Below are 24,464 nucleotides of genomic sequence, written 5' to 3'. Positions count from 1 at the left end.
TTGGAAGGATTGTCTAGGAGACAATATCCATTTTCAGCCACTAAAGGTTCAAGCTTAACCAATCAATACACCTGAAAATCCCAATTACTAAAATAGTTTGGAAGCAACCTGTCTTTTTTTTTAAATCTTACTACACTGATCATGATGTTGACTTGAAAACAAATTGTGGTAGTACTGCCTTTCACTTCCCTGGGAGGTTCAGAAGGAAGGTTTGTTTTCTGATGTTTTCTGTTGTTTTTGATTGTGTGTGGGCTTTTCATTTGATTTTTTGTTTGTTTGTTTGTTTGTTTGTTGTGGTTTGGTTTGGGTTTGGTTTGGGTTTTTCTGTTGGGTTTTTTTGGGGTTTTTTTGATGCTCCGGCAAGCATATTTTCTATTTCTCATATCAGAGAGGACAACATTTCCCTTACTGAGCACTACACACGTATCTAAGAAAACTGTAACAGGCCATACCGTACTACAGGGACACTAAAAAGGAGAAACAGAACAAAACAAGAAAAAGAAAAATGTGTGCCCAGATAGCTATAGGTTGTTTTCCCATTTTCCGAAAAATATTGTTTTTATTTCTGCCTGTGTAATGCCCTTAAAAAAGGAGGCCATCATGCACTGGCAATCCCTACACATGAGAACTGTTATCATGGATACACTGAGCTGACTGAATCATTATAACAACATCTGGTTCCTCATAGCCACATTTAATGTAGGGATGTCAACATACTTTAGGGCCTGGTTTCCCTGAGATGCCTTCAGGAGTCAATGCTTTGTGACAAGGGATGCAAAGAACTCTTTAAAACCACAGTATGCTTCAAGATGTCACCAGCTGAGCTTTCACATATTATGATATATCAAACCACTACTCATCACTGAAAAGGAAAAGCACCAAACATTCAGCAGGGCATCGTTAAGTCCCACAATTAGGCATCAGTAGGTCCAGAGGAGAACACAGGCAGGAGACAAACTCTCTGCTCCAGCCATTGCTTCCCACATCCTACTTTGACAGTATTAGCAGTAGCATTGTGAAAACACAGCCAGCTGTGACACTGCACAGGCTTTTCTCAATGGTACAGTGTATCTGGGAACTACCCCCTCGTGCTTTGAGCACTGTGTATTTCTCAAGCCATGCTCTTGTGCATTCTATAAATGAGTGCTTAGCACCATGTTCTGATTAAGCCTTGACAAAAACAAGCAGTGGGGCTTTTGGATCCAAACTGAAACTCCTCATTTTCTTTAAGAATGAGATGCAGATTGTTTGTTAGAGTTGAGTTAGTAAGAAATATTTGCTACAAAAAATACAGTTTTAGAAGGGAGAGCCCAAAATTTCATAGTTCTCTGCGCACTTCTAAACATCCTTTCAAAAATCACAGCTAACTTACCAACAGGAGCTGTCCCAGAAAATTCCACTGAGGCACAAACTGACAAAGCACAACAAAATTATGTCAAAAACACAACAGGATTATGCTCACTTTGGAACAGAAATGTTGACTATTGTTTAGGGTTTCCAGGAGGTTAATTGAATATGTTTAGGGGGTCAATTAAGTAAAAAACCCTGTAGATTGTTGGAAGCCTCATTAGAGAAACCACTGTGGAAATTACCACCAAGCCTTTAGAAAGTAACCATGAAATTGGAAAAATGCTTGAAAAATGTGAAAAGCAGAGGCATAGTAAATAGCTCCCTTTAATAGAGATGGTTCCAAAAGTATATAAATAGTGACAGCAAGGAGCTGTAAAAAGGCAAGTGTGAAATGAATCTGGCTCATGTCCAGCCCATTCTAAAAGAAAATCTGACAAACCAGCACGGACAACAGAAAACAATCCAGTTGACAGATTGCTTCTAGACTGATGGACAAAATTCTGGCACCTCCAACTGTAAGAACTTAGTGGGAGTCTAGAGATGAAAAATGTTGAATAAGAGAAGAATCAGTAAGTGTACCATTATGTCATAGCACTACCCGTTCTCAGTTTTGAAATCTGTAGTGTTCTGTCCCAACAAAATGCCATCAGAAATAGACATCATAAGCAGTCTAGGAAGAAGGCATGGAAATCATGTCCAACTCTTGCTCTAACTTCATCTGGATGAAGCAAAACAAGGCAAATGTAATTAGACTGTAGTAAAAAAAAATACCAAACTGCTTTAGAGAGGAGATCAGAAATTAATAAATATGCTAAATAGAACATTACCCAACAGGACCATCAGAAGACTCCATTAGATTTGACCTGAAAGTCCTGCCACAGTAACAGATATTCAGTCTGCACTAGGTTCATGGACCAGGAGCACTTCTGAGCCCAGATGCTACAAAAGGAACCTCATGACCATGGATGACTGTATCTGGGTTGATTTTTTATGACAATAGGCTGCACAGTAATCATTCAGTCAGTACTTTGTCAGTGTGTTAGATGAAGAAAAAGCTGATCCATTACTCAGTGGAGTGAACCCCCAAGGAGAGCATAAACCAAGGACAACATCAAGAAGACCAGAAGGTTGTAGATGTCAAGAAGGTTGTAGAACTAATGTAATCAACAGAGAAATACCATCCTAACATTAGGTAGAGAGAAATGTTTGTTCAGGTTGAATGCTTCCCAGTTAGCTGTCTCTCATCTCAGAACATCTAATGAAAACATTTTAGAGCTGTTAGTCCTGAGAGCCATTAGTGCTGAAAAGTTGTGGAGAACTCTAATTAAGAAGAGATGAAAAGACAAATGTATTGCCTTTGTCTAAGAGAAAAAAAAAAAAAAAAAGAAAAAAAAAAGAAAAGAAAAAAAAAGAAAAGAATTATAGGAACAAGGAACAATCAGCTTAAATTCAGTAAATGAAAAAAATATGGGAACAAAAACTTATTTATGAGCTCATAACTGAGAACAAGGAGATGAGTAACAGTCAGTAAGGATCTGACAAGAACAACTCATGTTAAACCACTCTAATTTCCTCCTCTTGCCACCCAGGGCCTCGGAATCAGGGAAGAAGCGGTTTATACCATGTATATTGGACTTAAATGAAGCTTTTGACACTGCTTTATACGAATTTCTCATAAGAAAACTAAGGAAAAGCTAACCATACCATCTGGAAATCATACTTGGAGGTTTGCTACCAAAATGGAAGGATGCACTAAATGGCTTTCCTTTGTGATCTGTACTCAATCTGGTATCAGTCAGTACTGTACTCCTGACTTGACCAGTGCTCTTGACTTGACCAAGCTGTGAAGCTGTGAACAAATAATGAAATGATGTCAGGCTGGGATGTGCTGCAAAAGAGAAGTTTAGGTCGAAATTAAACATGATTAAACATGGAGAAATGGTCTGGAAAAAAGGAAAAAAAGAGAACATTAAAAAAAAAAAGGATCCAAATCAGAAAGATAAATACATGGGGATCTATACGTGGGAATAAACCAGTGCACAAATGCAAGATGGGGAACATCTGGTGTGGCAGCAGCTGCAGAAGAGGACTGCTGAGTAAGAGTCAAAAATGTCCTGCTGCTGTGAAAACACCATAACACCCTGCTGGCATGAGGAAACAGGAGTGCAGCATATGAGTTGCATGAAGTGCTCCTTCTGCTCAGCCCCAGGCAGGCAAGGCCTCAGCTGGAGCACCCTGTCACTTCCCTAGCACTGTACTGCAAGGCACAGCCCTGCCCCTTGGGACAGCAGGGGAATGATTAGAGCTCCTGAAACTGCTCTGGCATTAGCTGAGGATGGAAAACCTCTAGAAAGGGGTGGAAGTCTTTTAATATTTAAATGCTGCTGCTAGGAGAAGGGAGTACTCGGTTCTTAGCATCTGTAGAGAAAGAAGCAGTGGGTTTGTGTTTGGAAAGACAGTTTCAGGTTAATATTAGTAAAATGTGTACCAGTAGGGGTCCTGAGGCACTGGAATAGACTGTGGAAACCCCACCACTGGAGATCTTTAAGAACAGGATAAATAAAAAGCTGTTGCGATGGACACCTGGGTTACTGGCCTATGTTAGGGTTGAGGGATGGACTACGGACCCCCCTGAGGTACCTGTTAGCCTTGCCTTTCTACTGTGTTTTTTCTGCTTGTGCAATGTTCAGTAGTCTGTAGTTCTGACAGGCAGCCACAGGTGTAGTAAATTAAAGGGATAGAGAAATTAAACCAGTCCCTGCTTTCAGATAATAAACGAAAGAGCCCAAAATGAATTACACTGAAAATGCAATTAGAGGAAAGATCTGCTCCAGACGGTGAGAAAATGCTCACTGATTTGGATTGCCCTTGGGTTGAACCCAAACACAAGAGTCTGTACTATTTTCCTTGAGAACTGGTAATGAGTGTGTTGAATAAAATACTAAACTATAAAGGAACTAAACTTTTCTGCTAAAGTCTTCATCCAGCCCCACTTAGGTGCTGTTGTCTTAATTTGCTCACCCAGATGTATCGATTGTGTTTTGCCCATAGACAATCACTCAGTGTGGCCTCAGCTTTCACTTGCAAAAGATGACTTGTTGAAAAGGAGGAGTTTGGCAAAAAAAAAATCAAACTTCTGCCATGGTTCATTTCTTCTTACCACTGCGCATATTGTATTGTGTCATATAATCAATCTGGTGTCTTGTGGAAGTACATGGGGAATTTGTTTTGTTTAACAGCAGTGTGTAGTGTTTTCTTCTGTCATTGTTGATCCAAGGTTTAGCAAATGACTGGATAAACAGGGTATATTCTATAGTTTCACATTTCAAGTGAAATTGCAGTTGTAATAGCTGACATAGCTGTTGTAATAGATGCCACTGACAGTGGCAGTCATTCATCTAGCTGCTGACTAAAGACATTTTGGAATGATGGATGAAATAGCAATATTCTCAGCTAATTAATCAGAAAAATAGATGTCCCGCTAATAACCGCAAAGAGTTAAGTCTTTAACTCTGCACTCACAACTGAATATTCAAAATATGTATTTAGCGCATATGATTCTCAGCTGATTGTGGTTCCTGATGAAAATACACTGCTGACTACATGCATATTATGCAGTAGTGAACTATAGCCATTGTGGAACTTGTAGTAATTTCCACATCAGACCGTGATAAGTTGAGTACTCAGTAAATAGTCTAAAACTTAGACACAGAGGTAAAGTATAGGCTGCTTCACAACTTTGACAACAGATAAAAGGCTCCTTTCCCCCTATCTGCAAAAAATCCCTCATTTTAGGAAGCAATGCAGGCAGTATCTGTTTGTTTGAGCAGGAACTGCCTGCATTGCTAGGTATCAGAGCACTTTTGCAAATGCACTCAAGCAAATGGCAGCAACTCAGCTCAGTAGACCCCAGGCCAGACTCTCATGGCCTGGCAGATCACAAGCAGTGACCTTCAGCACTTCCACCAAAGGGAAAAGGCTTTGTTTCAATTAGTAGTGATTGTGGTCTCCTGGAGTTATTAGATCAGATAGATTAACACTTATATTAGTCATTAAAATGTTCATTCTGTGTTTTGGGCATTAAATCAGAACTGTCATCTTTGACACCAAGGCAGGCATTTTTAAGAGGGAAATGGATGAATCCAAGAGTCACACCAAAAAGTTTCTTTCCCACTAAAATAATATTGTGACAGAATTATTCTGCCTACATGACAGAAAACATTAAAAATCAACCAAAATGTTTCTTCTAAGGCACAGATAGTGAGCATATATAGTCCCAAATAATTAAGTGACCAGGATAAGCACTGGAAAAAGAAAAATCTAGCTTCAAAGTTGGGTCAAATCTGCTAATTATAAACTTCCCCCATTTCATGAATATCTCTGGAAAGACCTCTCTGTTCTGTTGCAGAACAAGAATATTTTTGAAATCTCAGAAAATTCCATAAAATGACATTATTGTTCTTCATTCAGGTATCACAGCAATCATTACTTAAATATTTTTAGCTGCCTAACAAAGGCTTGCTTAGAACTGTTTCCAAGTGATGACATGCTAATGGAAAGCTTTGTGTACAGCAGACACATTATTCGAGCACAGAGGTTCCCTTCCCTCCCCCATCAGCAATTTGTGATAGATTCTACTGATCCTAGGACTTTAGAGAACTGCTGAGGTAATGCTAACACTGAAGTTCAAAGGAAGTTTTGGAACATCCTCTAGCTAAAAAACAAACAAAAAAACCCCATGCCCATCCCAAAAAGCTTAATTCCTAGCAGGTCAACTTAACTTGCAAGAGGAATCTGATTTTCAAGTCAGATTTTATTTCTGAGCTCTTCCTATGCTAGAGCTGCATTCAAACGGAAGAATAATCTCTAGAGATTCAATATGGTTTCCATTTGGTATTATCCTTTGAGTTGAGATAATTCCCTCTCTGCTACAGCTCTCAGGTGGGTGAAGGAAAGATATGTTCCTCTGTTCCTGAAATAATCAGCAATATAATGGAAGCAAAAGGCAGATAAAGACAGGATATTCTTTAGTTTTACAAAACTGATCAAGGGAAGTGCTGTGTGAAAACTCACAGACAAGACACAGATGCAGTGGCCATGATAAACTTCCTTATCTTCTACTCTGGATACATGTGGAATACATTGAGCTCAAATATAAAATGTAAGCTCTCTCTGGTTAATCTCTGAGTAAATCTACTTAACTGTAGCTCACAGCTGCTTTGTTCCCTGACAGGAGTATGTTTCTGTTTGTTAATAAGCATTTCTACATGTGTTTCCAAGGTGTTTGAACTAAAAAATTTCCTGGATCTGATTTGCACTCTCATTTACTCTCAACCTGAAGAGGAAGAAGAATGTGTCCATATATGTAGTTTCTCATATATCTCATACTTCCAATCTTACAATTTTTATATTAAGAATAGATTGTTTTGAAAGAAGATGAAGAAAAAAATGGTGCAAGTCAACAGGATACCTTTTAAAACACAGATCTCAGCTTTGACTTCAGCTGGCGGGTGAAGAGAGGAGTGAATATCAATATGCATTTTTAGAGAACACACTAGGAACTAGAAGAGAGGTTCTCAGACTTTTTTGGATGGCTATCAACCCTCAGAATTTATTGCAGACCACCAGACATCGTTATCATCAAACTTTTAATTGAAAACACTATTAAAAACAGTGTTTAATATGGCTCTGCAGATTAGCTGTGAACCCTTTAGTGTAGCCTCTTGGACCACCAGTGTTCTGCAGACCACGATTTGGGAACCACTGAACCAGACTACACACATCGTACACCCCAACAAAACACTTCTGTGTCTGAGAGCAAAGTCACTCCTTCTATTGCACAATGTAATCAACGCACAACTCAGTTTAACCTTCTCGGTACTTGAAGAGCACAGCACCCTTTTATTTTTCTCTTACCTTATATTCCTTTTTCTTGCTTTGGAGTAACACATAAATGGTACCAAAAAAAACAGTTTATGATTATTTCTTGTAGGATCTTTCTCGTGTCTGGCAGTGGTGTAACCTTTCAGGGAGATAGCCATGAAAATAAGGAATATAAACCATAAAAATCTCCACATGGAGCACTGGTCGTTCCAGAGTAGCTATGATATCTGTGAATCCTAAAATAAAAAAAATTAAAATAGCTTTTGAACTTTTTGGGATTTTTTTCTCCTCTGGAAACCTTTTTTTTTTTTTTTTTTTTCCCCTGTTCTTCCCAAATCCATTAATGACGTCAAAGCTCTGTGTGTGGTCATTAAAGCTTTTCAGCTACTTTCTGCAAATTCACTGCTGTTATTCTTTGGCTGCAGTATTACAAGTTTGTCTGGTTTTCACCAGATAAACACACAGAAGAAAATTATGATAGTGCTGAAAAGGCAACTTGTAAGGAAATATTATAAATATGAACAACAAAACAGCAAGGACCATGATACATCTCTACAATACATCTGTGAGAGAGTGCAATCTCCCAAAACAGCAGGAATGAACAACCCTTTTGAATGTCCTACCTTTTTATCTCCTTACTTATGTGCATCCCACAGGCAACTCAGCCAACCTGTATCTAGTAAAGAAAGGAAGTTTATTTGCCTCTTTTCATATACTCAATATCAACAGCTATAACTTGGAATTGGGAATGAGCAACCTTGGCAACAAGTGGTATCATAATGAAAAAAAAAAAAAAAAGGACTTTCTTCTAAAAATACTTTTTTTTATAAACAAATCTATTGTTCCATGATGGTATCTCACTTGTTTTGGAGAAGAAATAATGGCCTGAAGCTGTGCCAGGGGAGGCTTAGTTTGGATATCAGGAAGCACTTCCTGATGGAGAGGATGATCAGGTATTGGAATGGACTCCCGAGGGAAGTGATGGAGTCACCGTTCCTGATGGTGTTTAAAGACAGAGTGAATGTGGCACAAAGTGATATAACCAGTGTGGTGGTGCTAGGTTATAGGCTTGATGATCTTAGACATCTTTTCCAGCCTCAATAATTCTGTAATTCCATAATGTTTCCACAGCACTTCCATGCTCCCTGTGTGTTCCATAGCGAAGCTAATATGGAGGGTTGAGACAGAGAAGGGGTGGAAAAGGGTCATTCCAGAGAAACTATTATGCAAGAGATGTCAGCAAGGGGAAGAAGTAGCCTCTCCTTTACCTTGAAACATTATAAAAAACAGAAACCTACATAGATCTTGCCTCGGCAGGCCTCTTTTGTAATATTTTAAGTTCAGGATCATTAGCAGGTGCTACTGGAGAATTTATAAAGGTGGATTAATAATCTTTCCCGTTTCTGTCCTAGCTCTTGCACACCTGAAAGGGTCTGGTATTTCTTAGGTTGTCTGAATACTTCTCTTTTTTCTTGCAGTGCCAGTGGTTAGAGGTAACTTGTTTTCCAATAGCCTGTATTTATTATTCCTCTGAAATGAAGTTCAGCTTGTGAACATGACTAGACACTGTGAACACAAATTGCGTTGCCTCACCTCCACTGCCCAGACTCAAATTGTCCTCTGGTGAAGGGGATTAGAGGGGGCTGTCATAAGGCTGGTGCTCACCTGAGGTAATAAGCCCCAGCTGAGCTAAGCATTTTAAAAACACCTGTAATTCTGTAAGAATTACCCACTACAAGCAATGCCCTCCTTGCATTTCTGCCTGACACTGTTGCTGTAGGTCATGTGTGTACTTTCTTGAGTAAGTAAGTGCTGCCTTTCTGCCGACCCATCAGCTTTTGGCTTCTCTCCACAGGAAGCAGGGAGGCTGCGTTCACCTATGCCATTACTGCTGCGGGGGTTGCGCACGCTGTCACGGCCGCCTGCAGCCAGGGCAACCTCAGCAATTGTGGCTGTGACCGAGAGAAACAGGGCTACTACAACCAGGAGGAGGGCTGGAAGTGGGGAGGCTGCTCTGCGGATATCAGATACGGCATTGAGTTCTCCCGGAGGTTTGTTGATGCCCGAGAAATCAAAAAGAATGCACGGAGGCTGATGAACTTGCACAACAATGAGGCTGGAAGAAAGGTATTCCAGAAAGGATGAGGGATGGGGAAATGTGTGTGCTGGAGGAAGGGGGGAGGCTGGCTTGGTGGCAGGAGGTGTTCCCCAAGAACTTACCCCTCTCTCTGCTGTTACCTCACACCCAGGTCAAGTCAACTGATGGCATCTAATGTTTCCATTTTATTGCTGCTTCTTTTTATTCAAAGCTGGCCGTGTATTATAGATGCTCCTCCAGCTTCCTAAGCCTTCTCTCCAGTCCCACTGATGATAGAGAGGCCTTTGCTGAAGCTGTTTGGCATAACAGTAAATCTTTGCTTTTCATCTCCTGTGCAAAAATTTAGCCAGAGGTGTCAGGCCTTGTGATGGGACTGGACTGACTGTCTGCATGGCTGAACTCCCACAGCACTTGCAGCTATTTATTCCATCCCAAAACAAAACAATTATTTGACCACAGCTCTAATGAAATACTTTCTTTATAGAAAAGGTGCAATTGTCCATTTCACACTGGTGGGCCACAAACATCTGCCCAGGTGTCACTTTGGAAGAACAGTTTTATGCCCACGGCCATGAATGGGTTACTTATAAAGAAAACAACATAGAGCTATGCTATTTATATGCACTGACTAACAATCTTCATAGCTCTCAAAGCTTGCCCTTTAAAAAGTAGAATCTTTATACATATGTACCTACTCAGTAGAAATCTTACTGTACCCATCAAAGTGTTTTCACCCAGGTAAAAAAATTCTGCTTCTACCCTTCAGTGTTTTTAGGAGACTCCAATATACCACTCTTCCACACCTACCCTGCCAAAGTTAGACTGAAATTTTCTCTAAACCAGTCTCTGCTTTCAGTTCAACACCAAGCACTAGCTGCTGAGGTGGGCAGAGATGGTTGAACTGGTGTTGACAGAAGCAGTACAATTATCCCACTGGATAATGCTTATTGACACCCAGTCCATGCAACAACACCTCTCAGGGACTACTGCTGGCTGTGTGCTGAAGCTGGAAGTGGTGTGCAGGTAATTGGGATGAAAGTACTATATAAATTCAATATGGTGAAAGAGACCAGTTATGGGGGCATAATCTAAAGTGTGGAAACAGGATTGATACTTGACTAATACTTGTTACTGAGGTCTCAGCTGACTGAAGAGCCAGGCAGAAAAGCATTCGTAAGCGTGGCACATCTTTTTTTCCCCCAAACTTTCTGCCACAGGTGTAAGAGCATTTACGAGTTGCTCTTGAAAGTCCAGCAGCTTTTTTGACCAGCTCCAGGTCTGATCACTTCTCTTGGCCTGGGTTTTTCACCTTGTGTTTGGATGCAAAAGAAGCTGGAAGCCACACATTAAACTTGCAAGAAAGTGTTTATTACTGTGAGATGTATCTATCATCTCTGTTTAAATAGGCAACCTGCTGTGGTGGGCACTGTGACACCCTCACAGAGATGGTGATGCATGTCCTATTCTGAACGTGTCACAGGCTAGATGTGAAAGAAGGGCAAAGGAGCAAAAGCAGATGCATAGACACAGAATATTAAAGTTCCTCACCTGAGGACAGAAGATGGCTCAATATCTGAAATAAGTAACCGATCCCAGGTCCTCAAGTTCAATATACAGTCCAGTTACCAGTAGACCACAATGCTGATTCTTATTAAGTATATTTTTACTCTTCATCAGAATTTCATAAGCAGGGGGACATAAGCAAACCAAAGAAATCTGTGTTTTTACAGATATTTCTAGTAGCAGCATTCATGAATTTCATTTACATTCCTAAGAACTTAAATTTTTGCAAATGTTCTTGAAAAAACAAATTATAACATTCACTTTAATGTTTATAAGACAGAAGTGAAAAAGCTTGTAAATATTGACAACATTTTTTTTTTCCTCAACTACAGTTTTTTTACAAATAGTATTTTGGAATTTACTCACTTCCTTGTTGGTGGCATTTTTCAGTATTTATCTATTAATTTTAATCGTTAATGGGTCATATCACCCTCAAAAGCTAAGGATGACTGAAAGGATTAAGTGAGGGGTTTTGTTTTTAAGTATGATCAATCAAATTCCAAGGAATGCACTCATATAAAAGATGGTTTAGGGATCATGTATAGAAATAATGCTGGTGCTATGAGATACACTCCCATCAAATGAGTATACGAATTTGCACAGGATATAATACCTGGTGATTTTGGTTTGTCTGAGGTCATCTGCTTTTTGTATAAATTAGACTTTCTGAATTTGAGACTGATCAAAACTTAAGTCTAGAACGAAATTCTGGAAACTAGAATATGTTTTCTTTGGTTTCTGGGTCAAACCATTACAAAAGCAGTTACACAGTTTTATGCAATTTCAATGCAAATTCTTAAGTCCCTTCCGAGAATCCAGACAAACTTGAGCTGACCCACGTTCACCTGAAATTTGGCAGTTTTGGAGATCCTGACTAAACTTGGATTGAATTGTGAGCCTAAAAAAAATCAGAAACCAGGAGATTTTTCTTATATGTCATTCTAATATACTTCACCTGGTCCTTATTCACACTCAGGTCAGAAATAAGTGCAATTATCTCTGGACGCTTGCTGAAGCACAATGCTGAACCACCACCTTCCTCCTTTTCTCTTCCAAAAATCTCACAACAAAACTCAGAAAAGCTTGTACCTTTCTGAGTAAGATTCTGTCAGTACCATCCTGCTGATCTGCATATCTTTACATTTAGAAACAGTTGGAAGCCAAGCTTCTGGTTCATGACTACTTTTATTAAGGACCAAAGTACAGATATTTTTCTGAATAGATAAAGGTAAGAAGGAGACCATAGGCAACTCAGGTGGTTTTTTTTTTTTTTTTTTTTTTTTTTTTTTTACCCTCTCTGTTCCCTTCTAAGTCTTCTAATAATCCTTAAGATCTTAGAGTGGGAGTGCCAAGATGAGATTTTTTTAGCTTTCTACAGAGATTCTGCCAACCATTAATGTTTTCTAGTTACAGTTCAATCTTATCAAAACTAGGACAGGGGGAAAAAAAAAATCCAACCACTTGATTATATGAACGTTGGTCCAGTTCCCAATCATTTGTATTTCACAGCACTTTCACTATTTAACTCCCCCCCCCCCATATTTACATCAACATTGGCACTGCTCACAGTTCTTATTCTCTCCAGGCTCAGCCCATACTGAAATGGCTTTTTGAGTTAGGTGAGAGCAATATTTAGCCAATAAGTGCTCTCTTCATTTAGTCTTCTCTTTAAACCCCAGAGCCCCCTAATACGCAAAAAAAGAAGAAAAAAGGATTCAAAGAGCTCCAAACCCCACCTACAGTTATTTCCAACTTGATCTGAAGTCAGTAGAAGGGCCTTGATGACCTCACTAGACCTCTAAGAGATGCCCAGAAGATCACTCTTAGGATCATTATCCTAGACTCTAACCAGATGTCTTGTCCCAGAGTAATTCTTTGGATGCTCTCTTATACCATCACGTGGGCTTTTTTGATGTCCTGATGCAGTAACTTGCCCACCCTCCATCTCTCCCATCACTTGTCCCAGATGTGTGTGAAGTATTTGTAACTATAGCAGTGACTATTCTGTTTTCCCCTCACAGGGATGTTCTCAAAAGCTGGCCTGCTGGTATTTGTTAAAAATAGAGCCCCGAGGAATTTAACTCTGAAGAAAAAACAGTACAGTCTATAAATAATAGTACAAACTTTGCAAAGAGATGAGGAGAGGGGAAATAGTTCTGTGGACTCTTTAACTTAAGTCTGGGGCTGAGGTGCTCAGTGCAACATGGTGATGACTACTTGGAAAAAAAAAATTATATTTAGGCTTTTCAGGGAATTTTTGATTACTCAAAAAAGAATGAAGCCCCTAATTGCCCCACACTGCATTCCCTAATTGCTCTGCAATTACATTTCTGAGCAAATTTATGAAGTTTGTAATAAATTTGTAACGAATTGCACCAGAAGCTTCCCATAAAATTGTACTGAATATCATCAAAACAATACACTTGACACTGGTGCCATTTGGTAGGAATAAAAGCTGAGTGGTTCCTGGTGACATGAGGCTGATGGAAGATTTACTCTTTGGGGCAAAAGGACACTGTGCTGGGTAAGAGAGTGTAGTAACTAATTTCCCCATCAGTTTTGAAATGGCCGCTACTCATCAGGAGGGAAAGTGCAAGTGTGGTACAGGAAAACAAACCCACAAAGGAAGAGCAGTGTAAGTCTAATGCAAATGTTTCTGAAAGAATGGCTGGTTGCAAATCTGAGTGATTACAGAGATCTGTGGGCAAAACTTTGATAGAATAATGAAAAATTAAATACCAACAAAACCAAGTAAGCTTTGATGCTGTTTTATGAGACAGCTTTCTACCATGTATTTTTAGAAACAAGTATCTTTATTCTGGGATAAATGAACTTAGAAGGAGTAACATCTGGGAAAGCATGCCATTAATCTTAACTTTTTGTTGAAAGCTTCAAAACAATGACCAGCTCTTGTGGGGAATCTGTTATAAATATGGGGTTTTTCTGTTTGTTTGTTTTTAAGGGGGGGAGCGAAAAGAACAAGCTGACAAATTGGTAGCAGATCACAGCTTTACCAAAAAGAAGAAAAGACAGTTTATCAATCAATTAGGCTCTTACGATAGACAATGACTGTGGTTATGTGGAGAAAAAGCTGGCCTATTTTTTTCTCTTCCAGAAACACACCCACCACACTGACTGCCAGAAACTCAGCCTGGTACCATCCCAATATTTATTCCTCTGTCGATGGGCTTTTTCTTGTTGGGTTTTTTTGAATGCTGAGGAGATGACAACATCTTATTTTACATTTAAAACAATAAGAGAGTGGGGCCGAAAAGAAAAAAAAAAAAAAATCAGACTCTCTTCAGAGGAGATTATTCAATTACTTGGGACAACATTTCCATCTAAGCCATGGCTCGTTCTCACAGTTCTTGGAGCCACAGCACTGTGGTACTGGGAAGAGTTTTTGCTGACATGCTTTAGTGGTAGAACAGCTAATAAGGTGATTTGTTGGTCACCATTCATTATATATATACACACACATACTCAGATGTATATAAGTAGGGGGTGTGTGTGTGTGATTATGGATAATTATACAACACTTTTATGTGTTGTCTGTTTGTGTGTCAGAAAGTATTAGCTCAGTGTGCCCCACATGAAACATTTAAATGAATAAGCTCACTTTCACAAGATGCACACACAGCGTGCACTAGTAAGTAGCAAACTGCCCTCATTGTCACCTAACAGGACTGAACAATTAGAAGCAATCCCTAGAAAAAGACTGGATTAAATGCCCCAAAGTTTCAGTGCAGGCTGAACTAATTTTATGCTCCTATAAGTTTAAAATATTCTTCAAAATGTGACTTTGTTTCCTAAGTAATTTCAGTGATCTGAATAGTGCAACTTTCCAGGTTTTACACCCCTGATTCCACCATTTCTTGAGACTGTACATCCCTTGCAAGAACACTCATGAAAGAAAAAGCTTCCAATAGTTGTGCCTGATGGCATACTTTTTGCTTTCCCACTTAAGTTGATTTGCAGACAGATATAAATCCAATTTCAAAAAGTTTGGTGTTACAGCTTGGGTGGGTTGGATGGATAACTAGTGCTTATCCATATGTCCTGAATATGCAAGCTTTGGCTCAAAATCTCATGAGGATAGTTCTCCTGCTTCCAGTTGGGCTGGATTTACTAGCCTATTTTTTTCTTCCAGAAACACACCCTTAACACTGACTGCCAGAAGCTACATCTGGTACTATCCTGCTTTTGAACATTTTGCTTTAAAATTAGAGGGGGGAAATAGCCAAATATTTTAGGATTTGCTAAATGTTTTTTCTTTTCTTTCTAGAAACATGCATGCCCATGCATACCATGCAATGAATGCAAGATAGATATCATCCACCTAGTAAAATACTACTGCAAACCTCCCCAAGCTGACATGTCTGTATTCCTTGACTGAATAAAACCAGTAATGAAATGTTTTCATCCTTTTAAGATGATATTAAAAATTTTACCTTTCAGCTTGACAGCAAATTCCATAGAAAAGGGAGTGCAATCAATTGCACTCAGTCTGGGGATGACCTCAAGGCTGATTCTCAAGACTTTTGCTTTTTGCAACATTTCACTGTAAACATAAATTTCAGAAAGTTTTAACCAATTGCAGCAGGTTTTTGCTTAAACTTAGAAGCTATTTTCTCTTCTTCTGGAAAGCAGAGACAATCTTCAGTACAGGAAGGAGTTTCATCTGATGGGCAGCAGGTCTCAAAATCCTTTATTTTCCTGACAGCCACGAGAACTTGGGTAAAGAGAGCAGTGGGCTTCCTAAGGTTTTTCTTGCATTCAGCAGGGATACTATGGGAGTGGGTGCCTTACCTAGGGAGGCAGGTGAAGGGCAGGAAGAGATGAATTGATTCCTCTCAGTGTCAGGGTGTCCCCAGTCTTGCTGAGCTGTGTCCAGTGCCAGGGGAAAGCCATCTCATGCTGTAGCTGGATATTATCCACTGCAGAGCAGAGGCTCCCTTCTCCCATCAAACTAAAGAGTAAGAAAAATAGGGAAGTGAAAAGAGAGTGAGTAAGCACAGTAATTCAGTTCCTCATCTTCCATCCCACAGGGTATAAATACTGTTTTGGTGCTCAATGGAGCAGGGATAAAAATATGCACCTGAAGCACCTGTATTCCTCTTCTGTTTGCTCCATGTCTTCTCTCCACAGGCCTGGAAACAAAGCAAGGAGACATGGCTTGAACTGCTCAGTTTTGGGCTCTGTGATCTGCTATTAATGAAGAATATTTTCAGGACATTTGTATCAGAGGAATAACATTATTCCCCACTAATATTAGTTATACTCCTGGTTATCTAAGTTCAACAACAAACCCAACTTAAGTTTCCCAGATGGATCCATGAGATCATCATTTTGGCTGCAGTGGTGGAGCCCAGGCTGCACTGGGTTAGCCAGTGCCCACACACCATCAGCAAGCCATGGGCTCTTGTGGCTGCAGCAGTTCAAGTATCAAAGGAGTGGTGACACGAGGTGACCAGGATCCATCTCTTTTGGTACTGGTATTACCCAAAAGTTGATCACTTGCATATTTGATGGGGGAAAACTCTGAAGTCTTCTGTTTCTTTTTGATACTGCAGTCAAAAAGTAACATGGATTTTGTTACATTTAACATCTGGTCCAAAAATGTGCATTTCCACTAAGGAAAACACAAACCAGAAAAGGCGAGCCAAAACAAACACACACAAAATGTTACTATTGTTTTTACATATTTTATCCAGATAGGGTTTTTAATATGTTCAGAAACTGTATCTGATGTTATGCAGTTGGGTCTAGATATGGAACTTGAAAAAAATGAATTTCTTTTCATGCATATCATTTAGTTTTATTTCAGTTTTTGCACGTCCTTTCCTACTTAACTGGCAGCAGACAACCCTCAGATTGCATTTTCGGTGTATGATTTATATAGGTATAAAAATATGTGGGATAAGAAAGCTTTAACATTGTATTTCACAATTCATTTAGCAAAGTAGCAGTAGTTAGAGAATTTTACTTGGCAAGAGGATACTGGGGTGGGAGTGGGTCCGTATGTGGAAAAGAGACCTAAGGAATGTTCCTACGATTAGTCTGAGGCAGCACAGTCCACCGATGGGAATTTGCTCTGGGAGGTAGATCTTGCTGTAAACTGTTCAAGATTAGATAGGAGGCACTGACATATGACAAATGAAACTGCTGAGAGAGTGGGTCGTACGAGCTAACGATTTTCAGTCTTTAATCAGGCACCTAGTTTGGCATCGGGTATTAGATTTGAGTAAATAAGGCTCAGGGTCAGAGCTTTGATGGGATTTTGCTAGGAAGACTGAGCTGAAGGAACATTTAGGAAGAAAAAACATCAGTTGCTCTTCATCCACAGCATTGAGCAAACATGGTCAAATCCTGCTCCCCTCGCCAGGTCTGGTGGCACCTTGATAGCAAGTGGGAAGCTGGTTGAGATACCAGGCAGACAGACATCCCTCTGGGAAAGCCAGAGTGTGCTGGCTTCTCAGCAAAGCCGAATGCTCCGCAGCATCTGGGTGGAAAAAATAATCTTGCTTAGAATCTGCTTAGTTTGGGCCTTGTATTCCCTGACCTCCAAGTTTTTGGGCACAATTCTATACCCACAGCTGACTGTGGGCACACAAATTATAGCATTCAGGAATTTAACTACCTGATGATTGGGCCTGCATTCAGTGTAGTAACCCCAAGCATTCCAAATTCATGAGAGAAGCCTCCAAAAAAATAAAAAAAACCTGTGAGATTGGCTTCAGGATCATGAATTAATACTTTTTGAAACTTCTGCTTTTTTGAGCCTGTGTGGCTTGCATTTGCAAGTTCTTCCACCATCGTAAACAGTGGGAACCTTTGAAAAAATACAGCAGTGAAATCAGATTTCTCAAGAAACTGTATCTTTAGACAGGCAACAAAAAAAAAATAAAAATACAGAAACACAAGAAATTAGGACTTAGATAAAAAGCTGTTGAAGAAGATTACATTACAGAGGGTGCCAGGCAGGGATGTATATAAATGGCAGCAGCTCAACCAAATGCATACACAAAGGCAAACATATGTATACACACACCCATACAAATATAAATATATATATATATATATATATATATATAAAAGTATCACCTAGGATATCAAAGTGGGTGATATCTTTGTCCTTCAGGAACAATGTCACTTTCAGTTGTATCAGGAAAGAACATCAATGACAGAGATGGAGGCTACCTGGGACAGTGTCCAGAGCATTGAGCCTCATCAAGAATAAGAAGCATCAACCCTACTTCCTGCCACTCTAAGCAAGTTACTGACTTGAATTTTTCAATAAAAAAATAGACATTACAATCACTTGCAGAACCTGAAAAAAAACACTTTCTAAATCACAAGCCTGCTCTTCACCAAGATTTACTGCTTGGGAAGAAGAGGAGCAGATCCATCCCATTGGTAATGCTTTCCTGGGAATTCTTAGATCCTATAGTGCTGTGTAGTGAATGTGTAGACAAGGCTGTCTCCACCCACATTTTGTCATGAATTTTGCTGCACAGTTTGTGGCAGCAACTGTTCATTGATCTGTGGTTAAAAGAGAGAGCTGTAGAAATGGGCTAGTTCAAAATAAATCAAATTATTTCAGCAACATCAAGCAAAAAATATCTAATTTGTGTATATATATGTGTGTCTATATACATGTAAGTTTCTACGTCTGCATGCATGTGCATCTAAATGTCAATATTTTAAGCCAGATTTATGGAGCAAGATCAGAATCTTGTTTGGGGTTCTTTGAAAAAAAATCAGATGCATCTACACAGGCATGTAGAGACAGAGGGATCAAACCCTGAGAGACCCTGGAGCATTTCATAAGGCATCCCTCTACTCACTGCAGCTGCCACAGTAGAAGGCAAGTTTTCCAGAAATCAAGTTTCCTAGATTCTTGTTTTTCTGTAATGAAAAAAGGAAGGTGATACAGTTTGTTGGGCAGCAGTGGCTTCTCCAGTGTCCACAAAAAGCAGCTCATCATAAACTCACTGATTTGCTTTTTAGAGTAGTTGTAGCTATAGTAGCTTCTTCTCCAGTCCAGTAAACCTTCTTGAAAATCCCCTGTTGTGCCTCTGAAAAGCTAATTTGACCTTGACTTGGGCAAAGCCAGTGTCCAGAAGGTCTAAGGTATTTTTGAATAGGATGCTCAGCTGTCTTGTACTTCCTACTGTATGTTGGCAAAGGGGAATCAAAACCAAATATTCTCTTTAATATTGAAACCCCAGAAATTTGGGGAAAAAACAAAACATACAATTTAAGTGAAACTCAAACAACTCAGGAGGGTGCCCTCTATTTGCAGGGATAACCAGATCTGTACAGCTTTTATTTAAGGCCAGTTTCTTAAGCAGTAAGCATTTTTTACTTCCCTTCTACTTCATTATGCCATTGTACTCAGATTTCGACCCTTTTATCCTTTGCCCATTTCAGTCATGTTCTGGGATCTGCAACGAAACCACTACAGGAGATGGTCTGCAGCATCAGTAATGCTTTAAGACAAGCTCAGTAGCTCATATTTCTTTGTTAGCATCACATTGCAAAGGGGAAATATCAGTTTGCTTTGTTCTTGGGCCTTGATTTTCATGAGCTAACGATGACTGTGGGTGCAATTGTGGTCAGGCTTAAGTGGTAGCATGAGGGCAGAAAAACAGAGGTACTTTCATGAAGCTGGTTTCCTCTCCACCATGCACATGGAGTGGGTGGGCATCTGCTTGCCTTCCTCTGGGAATACACCCATGCCCAGGGACAGAGGAATGGCCCAGCCATGGAAAGGCTTGGCAGCTGGGGAGGTTGGGAGCAGAACATGAGCCCAAGTGCCTGACACTCTGGGTCCCTTATAGAGGCCATCTGTTGCTGGATTAACCTCTTCCAGGTTAACCTACTCCTCTAGCAATAGCAATAATTAATAGTCCCACTTCTCCTTAGCTGACAGCTTAGCAGAACCCTCCAGTGGATTTTATCTCCTCTAATGTGGCACATTGTTGCCCTGGTGCAAAAATGTATTTGTGGCTGGACACTTGCTTGATATTTGGGCTGGATACTGCAAGGAGAGCTGCTTTTAAAGGGAATAGTGTGCTCTCTGAAATAACTAGCAGGTACACTGGCATCTCCACTGCCAGTATTAATCATGGAGTGAACATGAATGCCTATTCAGCAAAACAGTATATATTGTTCCAGCACAAACCTGGTTAAATTTTTTTAGACATTACTTGAAGCAATTAAGATTAAGTATTCTGAATCTCAAACCATTTTTGTTTCTTGTTTTTTTTCTGGTTTCATAAAAATGTTTTAAAGTTGCTGGACTCCCATTAATTACTTTGTCTCTAAAGATGTGTCTTTTTATAGTATATTTAATTAAAGTAAATAATTCCCAATACTTAGAACCAGAATGGTGGATTCCCCTACACTGGACAGTTTTAAGACTTAGCTTGACAGACTGATGGGCCATCTCATTTAAGCTATATTATTACCTAAAAAGGTTGGACCAGATAACTCTTGAGGTCCCTTCCAACCTGGCATTGTATTAATCCAAGATGACAAAATGCTGCGTTTCCAACCAACTGCCATGAAAAGCAGAACTTGTCACAAGCCTTCTGCTGGGAGGTGAGAATATTTATGAGAATGCATTTGAAAAATTTCAACCGGCAGTAAAGAATATTTGTATGAATTAAACAGACTGATATTTAGGCAAGCTTGCAATAGCGTTTTCCTGCAGTAACAATATGCAAATGTCTGTACCCATAGGTTCTGGAAGAGAGAATGAAATTGGAGTGCAAGTGCCATGGAGTTTCAGGTTCCTGTACAACTAAGACCTGCTGGACCACGCTTCCTAAATTCAGAGAGATTGGATATATTTTGAAAGAGAAATACAACGCTGCAGTGCAGGTGGAGGTGGTACGAGCCAGCAGACTAAGACAGCCGACCTTCCTGAAGATCAAGCAGATTAAGAGCTACCAGAAACCCATGGAAACGGATTTAGTGTATATTGAAAAGTCACCCAACTACTGTGAGGAAGATGCTTCCACGGGGAGCGTCGGTACCCAGGGACGACTCTGCAACCGCACCTCTCCCAACGCGGATGGGTGCGACATGATGTGCTGTGGAAGAGGGTACAACACACACCAGTACACCAAGGTGTGGCAATGCAATTGCAAATTCCACTGGTGCTGCTTTGTGAAGTGCAACACGTGTAGCGAGCGGACAGAGGTGTTCACCTGCAAATAATGGCGTCACGTGCAAACGAACAGAACAAATCGCCACGAGTGAAAAAAGTGGAGTACAACAAAAGACGACAGCATCATTTTGCACATCTAATCTTCTTTGGGAAAACAAAACAAAACAAAACAAAAAACAAAAGCGAACAAACAACAAAACAAAAAGCAAAACGCAACCAACACCACAACAACCAATCCCTCCCCATGACTTACACTTCTAAGGATGGTACATTTTGGCTGGGTGGCTGTTGCAACTTCTTTGGAAACAAGGGCAACAGGATTAAGGTGATGTTGACAACCACATTATACTTTCTCTCTCTTTTGTTTTTACTTTTTTTTTACAGTCTGGGTGTTGTAAAGTTCTCCTAGTAAGTGTTTTAAGTTATACATATCAGAGAGGCTGATTGCATTGCAGCTCCTGTGAAATCTAAAAGAAAAAGACACTTTCTCCTATTTTGTGACAACAAAAACACCAAGACCTGTGCAAATAAAGACTTTTTTTTTTTTTTTTTTTTTTTTTTTTTTTTTTTTTTTTTTGTGTGTGTGTGTGTGTGTGTGTGTGTGGAAATTAAATCTTCACTGACTACAACACAGCAGTCTTGCTGCAAATAAATTTTCAAGAAAGCAGGTAGAAATAAAACAACTGGTAGACAAATCTATGTTGGAAATACTCCACTATCAGTTTGGAAAAAAATAACATTCACAAAATTACATCAGCTGCCAGTGACACTGGAACTCTTTGAATGAACATTGAAAATAATTATTTATGTTTTTAATAGTATCAAAAAATCCTAAGCACTAACGGGTAGCTATGACTTAATTCTGTACTAAATGTAAACTTATTAGAACTCTGACTTTATGATTTTTGTATTTGGTTCTCCCTAAGTTCTTCAATGCTACTGATCTGTTGTCACTCCACTATTAGAGCGAGTTCAATTACTGTAGACCTTAAGCAATTACCAGAACTGAGCAAAAAGATCACGCAAAACTGTGGTTACAAATGCTTGATAAAGACTTTTCCTGCTTGCCTCCTGAATAAGAATGACTCTTTTTAGACTCAGGCTTGAGGCATGGAGCACCTGCCCTCAGCTCCTCGTAGTGAGTTTTAGGGTACAAAGACATACAAAGACATGTCAACTATCAAAGCTTTTGCTTTGCTGTCAAATGCACTGGCAGGATCTTCCAAGCTTTCCATTTTGCCTTCAGTGGTTGAAAGTTAATATTAGCAACAGTTTTAAATAACTTATGCTCAGTATGAACTGAGAAGATAATAAAAATGTGGTAGCTGAGCTCTAGGTTGCTCCAACCTGTGAGTTGTGGTGGTTTCACGAGCATAAGAAAACTAAAATTTGGGTTAGTCTGTGTTGTCATTATTCAAAGGCTGGCAATAATGTACTCCCTGGTAAAGAAATGAAAGTTAAGAAAGAAGCTGACATTTCACACCAGCACTCAATTATCATTTCACACACCTTTTCCCTATGAGAGATTTTAAACAAAATCCTCAGATATTTTACTACTGTAAAATCTAGTGTTTTTAAGCCCAAGAGCCAGATATGCTTGCTATAACACAGCACATTTAATCACAAAAATGTTTGCTTGTTGCAAGGGTCGCTGACTGATTTTCTGAAAACTTGGATTGAAAGGTTCCCAACGTCTGCGCATCTTCAGTTTCAGCTTTTGTTTCATTTTATTACTTTTTACTGAGGGGCTGCAGAGCCATGAGCCCACCCCACCTGAGATGGGAGCACTTGTCATGCCAAGTGGTGCTCTTGGGGCAAGGGGCTGGTGGAGCTACTGCCCCACCAGCTCCAATGCTGGATATGTGAATGAGCCAGGATTACCTCCATACTTTATGGATCTGTATTATCAAAAGTAACTCATCACCTGGGGACCTTCATTTCTACATTCATGAGGACCTGCCTTTCTGGCCCCAAGCACTTACTCCCTGAAAATCAGACCCTTTTGATGAGTCTCTTATGCAGCAATCCAAAATTGAAGAGCTCTTTTGTTGTTGTTGTTGTTGTGGCTGCTGCTGGTTTCTAAATACCAGCCTGGGTGTGAAAGAGTGCAACTCCACAGAAGTCAACGAGGGCTCCCAAAAACACTAGAGGCACTCCATATAATTTAAAGTCCCTTTGATTCATGGGTATTGTTGTTGAATAATAGTGATATACTGTACTTTCACTACATTCTTGACAGGAAGCAAATAAAGCTCCCAAGCACAGTAATGCACAGTCTTATGGTACTAGATACTGTAAATATATTAGAATAGTATTTGTTAAGTACAATTGAGGAATCCAATTAAGTTATATTATTGTATATCGTTTAAATGTCTATAGAGTATTTTAAATTATTGTGAACTACACTGCGTTGAAAAAGAAAAAAAAGGTTATATATTATAACACCAACCACTCAGAAAAGTGGACCAAAGTGACACTTTCTCTCTTTTTTTTTTTTTTTTTTTTTTTTAAATACGCCTATTTCAAATAGCTCTGTCATCTACCTTAATACCATTTTGACAGTCCAATGATTGGATTAGCTGTCTAGAATATAATGTTTCAAAGCATCCTGTAAAAGCTTCACTCGTGTGGGGGTGCAGCATTCAGAAAGGTACTGTAGGACACTAAGCAGGGGCTGACCATAAAGAAGCATGGACTTTGAACTATGTCCCAGGGAAAAGCAATTTTGGTCAGAAAATACTATTACTACTTATGTACTGAAACATCCCCCCAAAAAGGTGACCTTTCAATAGAGTTGTCTATGCATGGAAGTGGGTTACAGAAAACTTTCATTTCTTAAAATGTAGTTTGATATCAAAGACCTGTGACAATAGAGGTTTGAAATCAACCAGGAACACAACGTGGTTTAACCATAACTTAGCCATGACAAAACTCAGAATACTGTATGTTATTAAAGAATTTAAGAGTAAAGATCAATTTGTTTACTATGTTACTGTTTTATGGCAAGCAGAAAACAAAAGATGAAATGTGTTTCCATTAAAAAATTTTCCCCCTTCTAGCTCCCTTTCTTTTTGTTTGTTCTTTGTTTAGGAAAAAAAAAAAAAAAAAAAAAGAAAAAAGAAAAAAAAAAAAGAAAAAAAGAAGAAAGCAAAAAGGCCTTAAGCAAAGGCAGTTTGTGTACAGGCTTCTCTGGATGAGAAATGATAAGCAGATTCCAAGTCCAAAACAGTTTTTGTGTTTCATGAAAAACAGAAATTAATGTGCCTGTGTTTGGTATTAAGTCCAAAGTCATCTACTTAGAATGGAATAGAGAAACTGGAACAAGTACCGACCTTAATGCTACTGGAAGCTTCAGTTGACTCAAATGAGGAGATAAATGTTTTGTGATAGAAA

The 24,464-nt window shown here is 39.4% G+C and overlaps 1 protein-coding gene and 1 long non-coding RNA gene across 5 annotated transcripts in view; one reads left to right on the top strand and one right to left on the bottom strand.

Moving 5' to 3' along the window:
* WNT7B (Wnt family member 7B) overlaps positions 1-24,129 on the top strand; it is a 102,616-nt gene extending 78,487 nt beyond the window's left edge. For all 4 annotated transcript variants that reach the window (XM_071733305.1, XM_071733304.1, XM_071733307.1 and 1 more), the window contains exons 3-4: positions 9,089-9,360; positions 20,642-24,129. In XM_071733305.1, coding sequence (XP_071589406.1) covers positions 9,089-9,360; positions 20,642-21,121 — 752 coding nt within the window. In that variant the 3' untranslated portion in view covers positions 21,122-24,129. The remainder of the gene's footprint in view (positions 1-9,088; positions 9,361-20,641) is intronic.
* Positions 15,260-16,449, bottom strand: LOC139791263 (uncharacterized). Its single transcript, XR_011723846.1, has 3 exons — positions 15,993-16,449; positions 15,704-15,863; positions 15,260-15,455 (listed from the first exon to the last, which is right to left on the bottom strand). It is a non-coding gene; the product is annotated as an uncharacterized lncRNA (long non-coding RNA).
* Positions 24,130-24,464: the final 335 nt, after the last annotated feature.

The sequence above is a fragment of the Heliangelus exortis genome, chromosome 1, assembly GCF_036169615.1.
Source record: "Heliangelus exortis chromosome 1, bHelExo1.hap1, whole genome shotgun sequence".
NCBI lineage: Eukaryota > Metazoa > Chordata > Aves > Apodiformes > Trochilidae > Heliangelus > Heliangelus exortis.
This window is presented reverse-complemented; position numbering and strand designations above follow the sequence as displayed.